This window comes from Nematolebias whitei, chromosome 10, assembly GCF_014905685.2.
Source record: "Nematolebias whitei isolate Nwh7 chromosome 10, NemWhi1, whole genome shotgun sequence".
In the NCBI taxonomy this organism is placed as follows: domain Eukaryota; kingdom Metazoa; phylum Chordata; class Actinopteri; order Cyprinodontiformes; family Rivulidae; genus Nematolebias; species Nematolebias whitei.
Window position 1 is genome coordinate 34787943 of NC_056507.1, and position 15413 is coordinate 34803355.

At 41.0% G+C, this 15413-nt stretch overlaps 2 protein-coding genes across 4 annotated transcripts in view; one reads left to right on the forward strand and one right to left on the reverse strand.

Moving 5' to 3' along the window:
• The window catches only part of bpgm (2,3-bisphosphoglycerate mutase), a 104670-nt gene that overhangs the window by 87662 nt on the left and 1595 nt on the right, over window positions 1–15413 (forward strand). The window lies entirely within an intron of this gene.
• On the reverse strand, window positions 342–15389 carry dnm1l (dynamin 1-like). Of its 3 annotated transcripts, XM_037683634.1 has the most exons (20): window positions 15155–15389; window positions 12598–12742; window positions 12070–12099; window positions 11399–11445; window positions 9812–9883; window positions 9613–9699; window positions 9201–9363; window positions 8968–9088; window positions 8722–8853; window positions 8397–8603; window positions 8170–8290; window positions 7932–8087; window positions 7739–7828; window positions 7563–7655; window positions 6513–6566; window positions 6258–6329; window positions 5539–5715; window positions 1319–1428; window positions 1032–1191; window positions 342–549 (listed from the first exon to the last, which is right to left on the reverse strand). In XM_037683634.1, the coding sequence occupies exons 1-20, from the start codon at window positions 15254–15256 to the stop codon at window positions 493–495; spliced, it is 2196 nt and encodes a 731-aa protein (XP_037539562.1). In that variant the 5' UTR covers window positions 15257–15389; the 3' UTR covers window positions 342–492. The 3 variants fall into 3 exon arrangements, with proteins under 3 accessions (XP_037539562.1, XP_037539560.1, XP_037539561.1); XM_037683632.1 differs by lacking the exon at window positions 6258–6329; XM_037683633.1 differs by lacking the exons at window positions 6258–6329; window positions 12070–12099.

The window sequence follows — 15413 nt, forward strand, 5'->3', positions numbered from 1 at the left end:
TAACACTGCTACAAGAATTCAAGCTGAACATGAATGTGTTAATTTAGCTTTGTTCCATGACTAATACAAAAATAATACTTCTGTTAACAGGAAACAAAAATAGGTACATGTTCACAATGAAAATATCTAAATTACCCAAAGTTCTTGGAAAATACTTTGAAGGGAAAACATAATTTCCCACCATTTAATTAGTAGATCTACATGTTTTTTTTTAGATTTAAATCAAATCTAGAGGAGCACATTCTTCAGTGAGGCTCCACGCAGCGGTGATCACTTGATCTCTGTATTTACTGTTTTCATCACATTAACTCGCAGAACGCTGAGCAGCCAGTCCTCACAGCTGAGTACAATAAAACTTTATTAGGATTCCCACATATGTCCACAGCAGTGCAGGTTCAAGTTGACGCTGAGATGCGTCTGATCAGTCTGATATATGACTCGGGGGTGTGCAGGTGATGGGGGGTCCTGGAGGGTTGGAAAGAGCTCAGTCTCTCACCACAGGTGGGTTTCCCTGATCTCTGTGATCACATGGCTGGCTTTCTGCAACGCCTGGACACAGAGGATAAACATCAACAACTCTTTCCATACACCACAAACAGAACAGTTGCGATGGCATCCATCTTGGATGGTTTTCGAGCGTCTTTCAGGCGCTGATGCATATTGCTGTTCATTGTCCATTAAAATGTTCCATCACATTTAGATGTGATGGCAGCTTACAAGAAGTCTTCTCAGTCTGCTGCAGGTCAAAAGAGAAACTATGTCATGGAAAACTGTTCTTTGTGTTTACTTTGAGCATTTTCCCCTGGTGAGCTCCAGCAGTACCAAGAAGAGAGCTGCTGCACCAAAATAACACGACACTAGAGGAAATGCATGTTTGTGCCACGTCACGGTTTGACTAATGAGAATAACTAAAATCTTACATTCTGTTTGTCTCAGCTACAACAATCTGTAATTAGGGAGTTGACTCATGTTTGATTGACACTGGTTCTTGTTTGTGTGGTCTGCTGTGACATCATGTAAACATCTGTCACCTTCAGCATGTCGGCAGCCTCGTGGCGTTTCTGAGCCATGTCCTCGGACTCTGTCAGCAGCTCATTCAGCAGGACCGTCTTGTATAACTGACCCACCAGCTCACTCTGCAGGCTGTCCTTCACGTGGTTCACCAGGAAGTGCATCACTGCTTTAGGCACACTGAGGCCAAACAGCGTGACGAGGGCAATAACAGCAAAGGAGAAACAAATCACATTTGTGTTGTATTATCTCTGTAAAAGGAAAAGTTAAAAAAAGAATAAACACATGGAACGCTGGTTAATTGTACCTGTCTTGGATATTTTTCCGAACAATAAGAAAATATGATTTGATGAGTCTCTCGATGACCTCACAGTCTCTCTGTTCCCGAGCAGATAGCTTCCTGGAGACTGGAACGGGCTGGACAAAAGGCATCAAAAAAAGCTCTTTAGTGTGGTGAGACAAGAGCAAAAAGCTTTAAACAATTAAAAGAGAAAAAATAAAAACAATTAAGGCTTTTGCAACTCCACAAACTTCACTGATGCAAAATATAACAAACACCTTGTCAGATTTATTTCAGTCCTTTTGTTCACTCTGCCATGAAAAACAAAGTAAAACAACTGAAAAGCACAGGAGGACAACAGCTACAATGAATATGAAGAGTGATTTTTATTTTTTACCAGCTAAATTAAATCTTTATTTCATGTCTACAACACAAAGAAGCAACCCGAACCCTGAATCACTCCACCTTCTCCCAACACTGCCCCCTTGTGTCAGCTCCAACAGGATGAGGTCTTCAGAGTGCAGCAGCACAGCTGTTATTCATCCAGGTCACATGAACACCAACAATCAACAACTAACAACTTTTATTGTTTTCTTTTGCTAAGAAGTCAAAAGATTACCTATAATTGCAGTTATAATCAATTCTCTTTTTCCATTTGATTATGTAAATAGATTTTTTGCATTTGGCAGCACGGTGGCTCAGCTGGTAGAGCTGCAGCCTCTAAGCGAGAAGGTCGCCGGTTCAAATCCCAACCGGAGGCCTTTCTGGGTGGAGTTTGCATGTTCTCTCCGTGCATGCGTGGGTTTTCTCCAGGTCCTCCAGTTTCCTCTCACAGACCAAAAACATGCATGTTAGATTGATGGGTAACTCTAAATTGTCTCTAGGTGTGAGTGAGAGAGTGAATGGTTGTTTGTCTCATTTGTCTCTATGTGTGTCCCTGTGATGGACTGGAGACCTGTCCAGGGTGTCCCCCGCCTCTCACACAGTGATGGCTGGACGTGGACACCGGTGACCCCCGTGACCCGAAAAGGAAGATGCGAGTAAATATGATGGATGGATTTTTGCAGTTGTGAATTACTTGAGAAAAAAATTAACATTTTATAAAAGTTTGGTTAGACCATTATTTTAGATCCATTTAACAGTATTTTTATTCTAATTCTAGTATTTAGGGTATAGATAAAAGAAATACTGCTTCATGGAGGCAAACTCTTCTTGGAACCAATCAAGAGTCTGTATCCAAGATTTCACCAAACTCCTCCCACACCAGTTTTGGCCTCAGCAACAGCCAGGACTGCAGCCCACTTGACCTCCCCATAGTCCCCAGAGGCCTCCAGAGTCCTACCAGCCAACAAGGTCTGATAGGACTCCATCTTGGTGGGGCCCCTGTAACCCACGTCTGGGCAAGGGACATTGAAGTCATTGCTGTTTTCTGTCCATATGAGTGTTTGGAATAGCTCTGTCTGGCCTGTGACCTAGGACCAGTCTGTCTTGGGAAACCCTACCAGGACCAATTGCCCCGGACAGCATAGCTCCTTGGAAAACAACGTAAGCTTTTTAAAATAAAAGTGACTTGCATGTTACTAAAGGGCCCGGCATCCTCCATCTCAAGTTGAATAGATGACACGCAGCATGCATCAGGACACACAGTCGTGGTTGTGAGACGTGTTTTCACACACACCTTTCATAGTCCATGAGACACAGGTGCAGAGCTCCAGGGAAATCCCTCCCACTGCAGTATACGTCACCACGCAGGTTTATTCCCACCAGAGCCTCCACTCCATCCCTGTATCTGCCATCTATGCCACAGTTTTCAGCAGACTGACTCCTCCATACACAATATCTGCATGATCTCCATCAGGAGTTTGTTCATTTGACTGTTTTAGTGTGTTTGAAGAGTCGTACCGCTGAATGTCAGAACACATTTTTACATTGATGAACACGCCCACACACTTCTGACCAATCACCACTTGGTGCGTACTCCTCGTGTTGAGAATGGGTGGATGAAGTTGAGAACAAACTGATGTGATTTTCGTCATGCAACCATGACAATGAGCCAATTTCACCGCTTCAGATGGAGACTGCAGGACCCTTAAAGGTCTGTATTAGTTCTTTTTCAGCCTCATTAAGGTTCTGCAAAGTGCCTGTAAGGAGTTTAATTCACCCATTCACACACCTTTTTGTTTTTATACACTTAGGCCCTATTTGTAAATCAAACGATGCCGGAACACAATAGCGGGCGGGGGTCTGTAAAGTCTGTAGTCTTTATATGCTCTGTCTGGAACAGGTCCCTCTTGTAAATGAGTCCATGTGGCTCAATGAGGCTAGCCTGTATAAATAAAGGTTTGATGATGATGATGATTTCCACGGACACGATGGGGGGAACTTAGATTTTTTTTGTATGTTAATTAGAGGAAAAGATCCGTGTTGACACGGACAGATTTTGTGTTTACATGCATCCGGAGGATTCCCCCCGCCCTCCCGAATCCACTGTAGTTACCATGCCAGGTCATTAGATGGCGCTGTGAATTTTGTACCTTCACCTAATGCACATGTGGCACGCGCCTTTCCCGTGAGCTAAAAAGCTCAGCTAACAACAATTTAACAACAATTAAAAGCTGGATTTTGGCTGGATTGTGGATAAGAGTGGACAGATTTGACACCAAGCGGGACCGCTTCGACTAACAGCTCCACAGCGGTCGCTGAGTGGACCAGAACCGAGTCGACGATGTCGGACTTTACTCCGTGATAATCAGTAGCTGTTTTACAGCAGGTAAATCAACATTCTTAATAATGTTAGTTTGTGTTTACTTCGGTTACAAAACAACCAACTGAATTTTTATTTTTTCCTGAAAGAAGAAGAAGAAGAAGCTGTACTTCCACCAGGCGGACCGGTTCTGAACGAGGCTCGGCCCAGATGCAGTGCAGAAAGATGTTGAAGAGAGTGAGATGTTGGATGAACTATTTATTTAAAATTCCCCTCAGTTTTTTTATTCAATCCATTCAATATTTTAAGTTGCATTAATCAAAGGAGTGACAGCCTGAACGAGCCAGATGAACAACGTGGGACCAGAGTCCAGGATGAAAACAAGAGTCCAGTTGTTCATTAACGTAGTTTACAGTTAACTTGTTTTAATAGTGTGTTCAGTGTAATTATCAGTGTTTGTGTGACAAAGTTTGTGGTGTTGAATAAATAAATAAAAATTAAACCTGATGTCTTTATTTTCAACTTTAGTGTTCACGCTATATGTTTAGCATCATTTTAAATTTGAATTACATAATGTCCAGATAGCTTCATTTAGCTCTAACATAAATACTGTTTATTATTATTAAACTCTTATTATTTAGCACATGATTTAGTATGTTATAGTGCAGCGTGACGTGTACGTGTGCCTCGTTCTATAAACAGTGATATTAGAACTGGATCAGATTGTGTCTCTTCCAACACAGATGTCGGTCACAGCACCTAGAATCTGACGCAGATTAACTACGAGGTTAAAATATATTCCATCAGTCGTAGTTCAGAAAGCACCGTATCTGCCGCCATGTTGATAGAAATATAGCGTCTGTTGGTGCGTGCGTGTGCGCATGTGGTTTAACACAAAGCCTCAGCGGGGGGTCAGCGAAAAACCTCCACTCTGGAAGGTGGGTTCAGAAACCTCCAGATTCAAAGAGGGGGGCCACTGGTGTCGTGTAAATGATCAGCAGAACTGCAGAGAGAAAGCTGCGGATGCACTCAAAATACGCGCCGTGTAAATGGCCCCTTATGCTCTCACTCTTGCACAGATGAGTTGCAGATCACAACTTGAGCGTGTTGCCAAAGAGCACTTCAGCAGGGCTGGGGATTGAACCCCTGATTCTCATATAGAAAGACACTCTCCCTCCCACTGGGCCAAAGCTTCCCCATATTAAAATAAATCTGTAATAATGCACCAGATCTGCATTGTTAAATATTGTAAGTGTAAACAGACTGAATTTAAATAAAGTGTTGTATGATGTCATCACTGTATGTTTCTACACAATGATGAAATGAGTTCTCTGCATTTCACCCATCACACACCCAGGTGGAGCAGTGGGCAGCTGTGTTAGCGCCTGAGGAGCAGTTAAGGGTTGGGTGACTTGCTCAAGGACTCCACAGCACGTGGGTGTGGCGGGGAGTTGAACCTGTGACTTTCTGGTCCCAAGTCAGCTGCCCTACCACTGCACCCCAGTTGCCCCCCCAAATTTAAATTCTACTTTTGTGTACATACCACATCCAGCAGATTCACAGCATGACCCCTTTGGGGGCTTGCAGGAGGTGGGGGCTGTGGCACGACTTTGTCACCAGATGAGCCCTCCTCCCCCTTCCTGATCATGCCCCTCCAGTTCCCCATCCCACCATCTAGCTGTTCACCAACAGGAGCGCTCTGAGAGCCACTGGCTGCTGCCTGCAGCGGGAGGAGAGAAGCACGTCAGAAAAATGTGGGGAGGGGTTCAATTGACACAACATATAGCTAGCTAATAGTTTTAATAAACAGCATGAACTTGTTTGTCTTCAGTGCAAAGAACAAGTTCATACTTAAACAGCCAAGAGGACAGGTGGAGGAAAAGAGACTTTAAATGGACAATGTGCATGAACATCAGAACCGCGGTGTAAAATGAGCTAACCCAGCAGCGTGTAAATCAAGATGCAATAACTGTTTATCTGTTAAAACAACACATTAAAGGTGCTCTTTCTGGTTTCATTTTGGGGGTTTTGGGAGGGAGGAAATATTTAAGCATATGAGTATTAAAATGCATTTCTATCAGAGCAATCAGCATGCACAAAACAAAGAGTTAAACTGGAGACAGAATCAAGGGTTAAATAGTTAGTGTGTCCTGATCACAGTCTAGAGTAAATACTAGAAAAGGCACACAGACTTTAAATGAATGAATGAAACGTCACAGATCTGATGCAGACTTAGCAGGCAGCAAGTTCAGTGTGACACACCTTAGTGGCCTCACCCTCCTGGGCAGGAGGCTCAGTGGGGGAGACAGACTGCCCACCGGGGCTTTTAAGGGACTAAAGGCAGACATAAGGAAGAAAATGGAAAAACAGAGTGGAGCTACAAGCAGAGCTGTGCATCGAAACATGGAAAGAACTGGGCACTGGATTTAAAAATTAACCTGAAGTCTAAGAGCGACAGAAGATTTGTTAAAGATGTAACGAGGAAACAGAAGCACGACGGTCTGAGGTGGACTGTACCTTGTCTCTGGGAACGGAAGGAGGCAAGTCTCTCATTCTGTTGCGTCTCTGGTCCTACATAAATAAAAGTTTAACAAATGTGCAACATAAACTGAAGAAAGAGCAAAAAATATGTGTGTTGAAGAAATCAGTTCCACAAGTTGCTTTACAGTAGTCCCTCGTTTATCGCGGGTGTTTGAGACCACGCCCACCCACGATAAGTGTAAAACCACAAAGTAGGGAAACAGTAGTCCAAGTTCAAGTTCAGTTCAAGTTCAGTTCAAGTTCAGTTCAAGTTCAGTAAACTTTCTCATGACATGTGCCAGGCTGCAATCACATTCACTCATCTCCTGTTACTCCCAATCTGTCTCCTTAAATAAACAATTTAAAATGAAATACTGTAACATTTTAAATAAACAATCCATGCAGCATGAATTGTTTATTTAAAATGTTACAGTATTTAATTTTAAATTGTAGAGAAGAGAAGTGCAGCAGGACATCAGAGGGATGTCACACAGTTTCAGCTCTGCAGCACGGAGCAGAAATGTACTTCTTGATCAATTACACTGAAACAACTGAACATAGTTCTAAAATAATTAAAAATAACTTTTAACACTTTTATATTTTGTGATTATGATGATTTTTACGATGTGACATACTTTGAATTTTAAGTTGGAAGACAAAAGTCTATCGGTGCACCTGGACAGCAAAGGGTTAAATAAAGCTGATGCAGGAGATGACAGGCTGCAGAAGGGAGCTTCTCCCTGCACTTGTGGGCTGCACACATGGTGCAAAAACATTTAAAATAATTTATTTTAAATAAACAACCCATAGCTCATCCATCAATCAGCCAACTGTGTCATGTCCAATCTTATTTTGAAAATCCAGAATAGAGCAAATCTGAGAAAAATGAACCGTGAAGTAGCGAGGGACTACTCTATACTTATTCTGCCACTACTATATGAAGCAATATAATTCATTACCATCAAACACTATTCTTGTTGCAGAGCAGTAAAAATCAAATGTAAAAAAATATCAGTTTCATTAGAGAAGCAGAAAATAACCTCTTACATCTAAATTATTATTCATGAGGCCAATGGCATCAACAAAGTCTGGGTGTTTGGTGTTGATGTAAGCCAGCTCTATGGCAACCAGGTTATGAACCTGCAAAGAAATAAAGAAAAATGGCTGATCAGAACAAAACTTCCTTTAAAATGTTCTGTTATTCAGTGGAGGCAAGTCCTGACCATGTCATTAGTTACTGGAAGTCTCCTCCTGAGAAGAGACGTGACCACTTCGACTATGGCATCGTGGAGCTTTGGAAACCTCAAGAGTTCCTACAGAGGTTACAAAAAACAAAAGTCTCATCATGAGCACAGCAGCTGTGTGTATTTACAGCCTGCCTCTGTGTTGTATTATTTAAAGGTGTGCGTTTCTCACCTGTGTGCTATAGTTGCTGCTGTGCTGGATGATCCTCTGCATTTCCTCATGAACCAGCTCGACGCAGCGCAGGCTGGGCTCCTCCAGACGTTTGATCTGCCGCTTCACCAGCAGCTCAAAGGAAATCTCTGGCACAAACAAAGCAGGCCTTGGGCCCTGGCAAAGGAATTTCAACTGTGAGCCTTCACAAAGAAACAAGTTATAAAGATTATGACTAGAAAAGGCAGTAAAAGCCCACCGTTGCATTTCTGATTGCTGTCAGCACATCAATATTCGTCAGGCCTCCCAAAGGATCGACAGACTCCAATGTGCGACCAAACGTCTCATGGAATATGTAACAGATTCTTGCTCCACCACATCTGAAAAAATTTAATGCAGGAAGTATTAGTTGCTGAGCGGAAACTCCAGCAGTGCCACTTAGTGGTGTGTGAAAGTACACGCAGCTCAGAGGATTGTGCAACTCACAGCTCAGCTGTTTCTATGTACTTGGCCGTGCCCTCTATGGTGTTGCAGTACTCTGCAGCAAACTTGGTGATAAGCTGCAGCAATGTGGCACTTTTGTCTTCGACAGGTTCCCCATAACTGTTCAGTAAAGACTGATACTGCGCAGCCAGAACATTAATCCTCGTCTTCAACTCAGGAAGACAGTCTCTGATGTGATGCATCAGTAACCTGTGACAACAACATTTAATCAGCAGAGGAAATGACTGAAACATCTCATTTTGATATGAAAAGACGAGTAACAACTAAAGAGAAAGCTTGAAAGAATACATCTATTATAATTTCACACCTGTTTAATGTCCTAGCCAGATATTTGGTTCCATTTCTGTTTGCCAGAGACGGGTACTTCTTCTGTAAAAATGCATGTTCGTCACGAATAGAATCAGCCACAGACTTCTTCTGATTAATGTCTAATTGACTCCTGAGAAAAAGACACAAAAACACTAATCAGGATAAGGTGGTATTAATAGCTTAGCTGTGTATTGTAGCATCATCCCTGCCCATGACGCTCAATATCTGAGCACAACACAAATACCTGTTAACTACTCCAATAATACCCAGTTTGACAGGAATGACTCTGCCCATCAACACATCCATGGCATCTGTGCCAGCATCCATCAAATCCAGCTTTGTCACCACCGCCAGTGTCCTCCTGCCTAAACAGAAAAGACACACTCATCTAGAACGACCACTGAGGCAAGGAACGCAAAACACACGACTACAAAAAAGGAAAAAAGGAAAAGAAACAAGAACAAGGAGGGTGTTTACCATCAGGGTCAACTTCACGGGCCACCTTGAGAGCCTCAGAGGTTGCCATGTCTGTGTTGGCAGCAGTCACAGCCAGGATTATAGAGTTAGGGTTGGAGATGAATTTTACAATCAGCTCCCTGATCTGGATTTCTATGTCTTTGGGCTGATCTCCCACAGGTACCTGTTTAAAAAACAAACAAACAGGCTAATGATAATTGTGAGGGCTCCAGGCAGTCCCTGCAGAAGTAAAAACAGTCCGTTCTTAACACTGTGGGTGCACAAAAAAGTATAAACGTTTAGTGAGTTGACAACTTTTTAAATATTCTTTGAGGCATGTTCAGTAGTTCAGTCATGAGCCTTTCAAGACCTTTCATGGTTTGCAAAATGAATGTTGCATACGGGTAAGTTAAATCTGGACAACCTATCATACCTTTGTAATGCCAGGAAGATCCACTAATGAGAGGTTCACAACATGAGGGGAAAAGATTTTGAGATGAATGGGCTCATCACAAATACCCTAAAAAACAGAAATATCAGGTAGGTGTTAATCAAAGACCATCGAATGTACGTACTGATACTGCTTCCTGTTTGGTTACTTGTATGTGCCCGTTTGAATCGAAGCTGCATACCTTGTTGTTCCCAGTAATTCTTTCTGTCTCTGCTTCAATCTCTTTTCTGATCTCCTCAAAGTCTGTGAAGATCTGAAAGCAAAGATTTCAGGATGACAATAAGAAAAGATGTTTGGTAGAAAGGAAGAAAGAAAAATACCATATTTTCCACCGTACAAACCACTCCGCCATATAAGTCACAGCAGTCCAAATATGTTTAATAAAATGGAAAAATACATAAATATGTCGCTTTGCCATATACATCACATCTATTATGCGTCACCGCTGACAACCCGGAAATGTGGGCTGGTGTTGTTCCAAAAATCAATTGGCTGCCAATTGGCACCTGTGGGAGCGTGCACGGGAAGACTTTAACAAGAATTTAACAAGATTAACACTTAAAAACAATTATTTGTTTGCTCTAAATTATAGTAAAGGTGTGTCTCAGTCTAACTTTTGCTTAATAAATGCACTTTGACGATCAAATCAGCTGCATTTCAAAACTAGATTCGCAGAAGTGGACACATGCAGAGGAACGAGTCTCTGTGCCTTTCTTCAAAATTTTACAAGATAAGCACCTATAACATTTATTTGTTTGCTTGATTTTATGATAAAGGTGTGTCTCAGTTGAACTTTTACTTAATAAAAAGGAACTTAATGGTCAAATCAGCTTTATTTCAAAAGTATTCACTGCCTCGGTGCTCCGGGAGCGCACAGACAGGGAGGAAATCAAGAAGGAGGAACACTGTGCATTTCTTTGAAATTTAACAAGATAAACACCTAAAACAACTATTTGTTTTCTAGACATTATAGTAAAGGTGTGTCTCAGTTGAACTTTTTCTTAATAAAGGCACTTTAATGGTCAAATCAGCTGCATTTCACAGGGGTGGTGCAGCAAAATGAAGCTGAGTTGACGGTTGTTTCAGGCAAGCAGAACGAAGGTGGTAGGCTATGGCAAGCCGATTGTGTCATTAATAGCCACTTTTACCTATTAAATGACAACATGCTATACTACTCTGGTTCCATCTAGTGGCTGGAAAAGGTAGTGTTCAATATTTTCAGTCAGAATGAAAAAGGTCATATCTCTGCCAAAAACTGGTTCATAAATATGAGAAAAATCCATAAATAAGTCGCTTTGGTGTATAAGTTGCAGGGCATGCAAATTGTGCAAAAAAACGTGACTTGTAGGGCGAAAAATATGGTACTTGAAAAATTATATTAACATAAAAATATCTTTATGCGTCATGAGATTATCAGAACACAAGGGCTTATTTGTTCAAACTTCAAGAACAACTAAACATTGAGCACAAACACAGCTGACATGTTCTCTGCAGCCATGTAGATATTTTTAGCAGCTGGGGGGTGGAGGGTGTCATTATTTGCTATTACAGGTCGTCTTTCTTGACGGATCTTACCCTTGTGGATACATCAAGTTCAGAAGTAACCTCCTATAGCTGATCAACTAATGTCAGTATATCAACAAAACATGATCACCCTGCTCGTTTGAATATCAGGTGTTTATACACACAGTGCATGAAGAAGGAAAACCTTGTATGAAAGTTTGTTTGTGGTGAACTAAGGACTGAAGACAACAGTTGTGAACGTCACCTTGTTTTTGGTGTGCAGGAATTTGCCCCATTCCTCTCCATCGATGCCTGTGGAAACACAAACACCAGGACTTATGTAGTCAAGAAAACTGTGTTGCTATGACAACCATTCCTTGGAAATGTCCCATGGGAGTTTATTTTCCTTAATGGCAAATGTGGGATGAGGAAACTTTTAATAGCAAACTATCCACAGCTGCAGTAGAGTCTACAACTCAGTCCACTGTTGTTTTTATCACAAAATGACATGTTTGTTCTTCAAAAACAAAGAAAAACAGCCATTTGGGAGGTTGACGGAGATTCAAGGATGAAGTAATTATTTTAGCCACAAAAATCAACATTAAAGCACAACTTTACCAGAGTGGAGTCTGTCAGTCACTGAGAGGAAGCTGGTATTTGAGAGGCTTGTTTTAGGCAAAACTGGAATAGTTGAACTAATCAATTGATGCAGTTCAAATGAAACTGAAAACAATATTCCCCTTTCCATATTTCAACTGACAGAGACCAGTCTGAGCTGAGTGCAAGCAGCCACCTGATTGTTGTAGCTTTAAACAGTCACAACAATACAAGGCAGCATGGGGCTGAAGGGGCAAATGATCTCAGTAAGTAAGGAGCAGTTTGTGAGGATGTGCAATTTAAAAACAGATGACAAAGAAGGAAAAAGGAAAAGAAGACCTTTGTAAAGATGCCCATTTTTCTTAGGTCCTGTGTTTAAAAGAGATGACAGAAGAACAAGGGTTAGACTATCTGTGGTCTTTGCAATAAAGTGCAGGAATGCACATCACTGAGGGTTAGAGTTAGATACAGGCAGATCTGAGCGGCTCTGCTTTATTCACCGAGGACCATCAGAGACAAAAAGATCAAATGTTATCCATCATCACTACAAGGTCCTGTGAAGATTTGTTATGAGCCTGTAGAATTATGTTTTGTTTTCATTAACAACAGTAAAATTCTGTTTAAAAAGCTTATTTTACATAATTCAAGTGTAAAGCCATGCATTTAGTACTGGAGTAGCAAATCAGCAAAAATCTGTGACTGGTCAGTCAGCAATGCAACGACAAGATATGAATCAATATTTTAAACGCAGATCATCAAATAATTTCATTTTAGGAAACACTTAATTTTTAAACAATTCCAAGGTTTTTTTCCTAAAAAAAACAAACTGCTTAACAAATAAAAAGTGAGACGTGACAGCTCTGGTACCGTTCTCTTCATTGGTTTTCCTGCGGTCATCCGGGTCGATGTGCACCAGCTGCAGGATGAGGGGCCGGCGAGTGACGATGCCAGTACCACGTGGAAGGATGTCCCTCCCGACCAGGCTCTCTAAAACAGAACTCTTCCCGCTGCTCTGTACAGAAAAAAACAACGCGCCATAAACAAAAACATGTGGTGTTCATAAATCATTCTATACTGTCTGATCAACATACAAATACAGACAAAAACACGCTGGCACTGATCATTCTAAGATCATTTCTACCAAGAGACTACAGCTGCGTCTGCACAAAGGTATGAAGACTCCTAATTTTGCTTCTGTCACAGCTGGATTCTCACAGGATCCACTGTTATGTCATAACAGTCAACTTTGCCTTATTCATTTTTAATCCATCTCAAAGTACAACGTCATAACAGCTATGACGTTGTACTTTGAGATGGATTAAGTATAAGGCAAAGTTGACAGTACTCTTAACAGGTAAGCAGCACTAGATAACATTGAAGACAAATAAATCAGGGTGTTTGTGATCAGAGTTCAGTCACTTTAAAATCGTTGAACAGAAATACCTGAAAGATTTCTCTTAGATCAACCAGTAATTATTTCCTTTATAGACTGAGGGCTAAAAACACGACAGTAGCAGTCAAGATACTTTTGTTTTGAACAAGATTAAATTAACCAACAATCAATATTGCATTTGCAATACATTGATAAGGGCAACAGCAACAATTTAGGTGTTTAAATTTGCTTGGACTTGCCTTGTCTCACTCTAGCTACCTGGGACACTGGCCAAAATGTCAGAGTCACATCCTATTAGCTGAGCAGTGAAGGTAAACCTTGGAGACAAAACCTGTCACTTTAAACCAATTAGGCTCTCGTGTACGGATGGGACTAGACTTTCTAATCAATAATAGTTTGTGGTGCGGTTCACTGGTTCACAAGACTTATAGGTTTTTGAGATACTGTATCATATTTCATCTCTTTGACTTTTGAGACAGTGGGCTAGGTTTGCTGTGCTCTGTTTATTGATCTATCCAAGGTATTTGATGCGGTGGATCACACTATCCTGGTAAAAATTCTTCTCAAACTGGGCATCTCCAAAGAAGCATCTTACTGGTTTGGAAATTGTTTGGCAAATAGGACACAGTGTGTACAGATGGCTGGAGTAAGCTCAAGTTTTCTTAAAGTAAAAAAGGGCGTACCCCAGGGCTCTGTCTTGGGGCCCATCTTATTTACAATTTACATGACTGCACTGTGTGAAAATTTGCAAAATGCCTCCTTCCACTTTTATGCTGATGATTGTGTAATTTACTGTTGTTCAAATTCAATTGATCAGGCACTTAAATTCTTACAGGCTGCTTTTGATGAGGTGCAGATTCGTCTTGAGCAACTAAAATTGGTCTTAAATGCTGATAAATCTAAAATAATGTTGTTTTTTTCAAATTTATCTGTCCCATTGAAGAATACCCCTCTAATAAAAACTACCCAAGGTAAAGTTCTCGAGAGGGTCTCCTGTTATAAATACCTGGGCTTAATAATCGACGAGGAACTTTTTTTTTAATCTCATGTGAAACACCTAATCTCCAAATTAAGGGTGAAGCTCGGGTTCTTCTTTAGAAACAAATCATGTTTCTCCCTTAGAGCAAGGAAGCTTTGATCACGGCTACTTTTTTGCCAGTACTTGACTATGGCGATGTTGTTTATTTGTCTACAGTCATTGAATCCAGTGTATCACTGTGCATTAAGATTTATTACTGGTTGTAGCTACCTTACTCATCACTGTGATCTCCACCTTAAAACCAATATGTTTTACAGTGTCCAATTCATAAAACAAGAAACATGCAACTCCAACTCCTGCTGGTTGAAGTAAATTATCATGGCTAAACAAATCTATTAACTAACAAATCGTCTCAGCAGTCATTTTATAGATTTATAGCTAGTTATTCTCTCTTATAATAGTTATAGTACAACTGTGCAGTTAGCAATCATTTTTAAATTTGTGGAGATCATGACCCACAGCTGGGTGTTTCACGACCCACAGTGGGACCTCGAACCCTAACTTTGAAAACGACAGCAGCAGTCTGTCACACTAAAATGAATTCAGAGGAAAAGTGTACAAACAAACTGTACAGCTAAAGTGCTAAACTACATTTGATTTTATCTTGATCAACCTAAGAAACTAAATGTAGCTCAACTGGGAACAATGTGGATTTTTTTTTAATCAGAGGTCAAACCACGTTTTAACATGAGTTTAAGTTAGAGGAAAAACAACATTTGATTTTAAATACTAATAAAAATTACGTCTATGTGGAAAAATGTTTCCGACAGCTTTTTCCTAAGTTTATCAGCTGCTAATGCTAACTTTGATGCAGTGGTAATAATTTAAATAAAATGAGAAATAAACTTAAAAGAAGAATCAACACAGACAGTATGAGAATAGCATCAGCATTAAAATGAAAGTAAAACCGTAAAGACAAGAAGAAAAACAGCCACAACAATGAGTCCAAGCAGCTAACGAGCTTGCTAGCTTCAGTCAGTGACGTTCCTCACCTGGGTGCCGACGACAACAATCTGAGGCAGTTGGATTATATCCGCACCGACTGTGTTAAATACATCTTGTAGTTTGTTTATTACAGGTATGAGGGCCTCCATTAGCTCCGGCGTCAATCCCGATCGGTCCAGCACACAACTTTCTTCACGGCGACGGGTACAAAGTCATTCAATGTCTAAAGGCTAAAGCTACTTTCGACTCTCGGATTTGCCCCAACGCTCCGACAACTGCGCAAACCGTGCCGAGTTGCATTGTGGG

What these genes read in the sequence shown, in the direction of transcription:
- dnm1l (XM_037683634.1), bottom strand. Translation starts at nt 15,256, where the DNA reads ATGGAGGCCCTCATACCTGTAATAAACAAACTACAAGATGTATTTAAC. An exon ending in TACATAGAAACAGCTGAGCT is followed by an intron (nt 8,291 to 8,396) that starts GTGAGTTGCACA and finishes AAATTTTTTCAG; the next exon opens with ATGTGGTGGAGCAAGAATCT. An exon ending in TCATGAATAATAATTTAGAT is followed by an intron (nt 6,567 to 7,562) that starts GTAAGAGGTTAT and finishes TTATTTATGTAG; the next exon opens with GACCAGAGACGCAACAGAAT.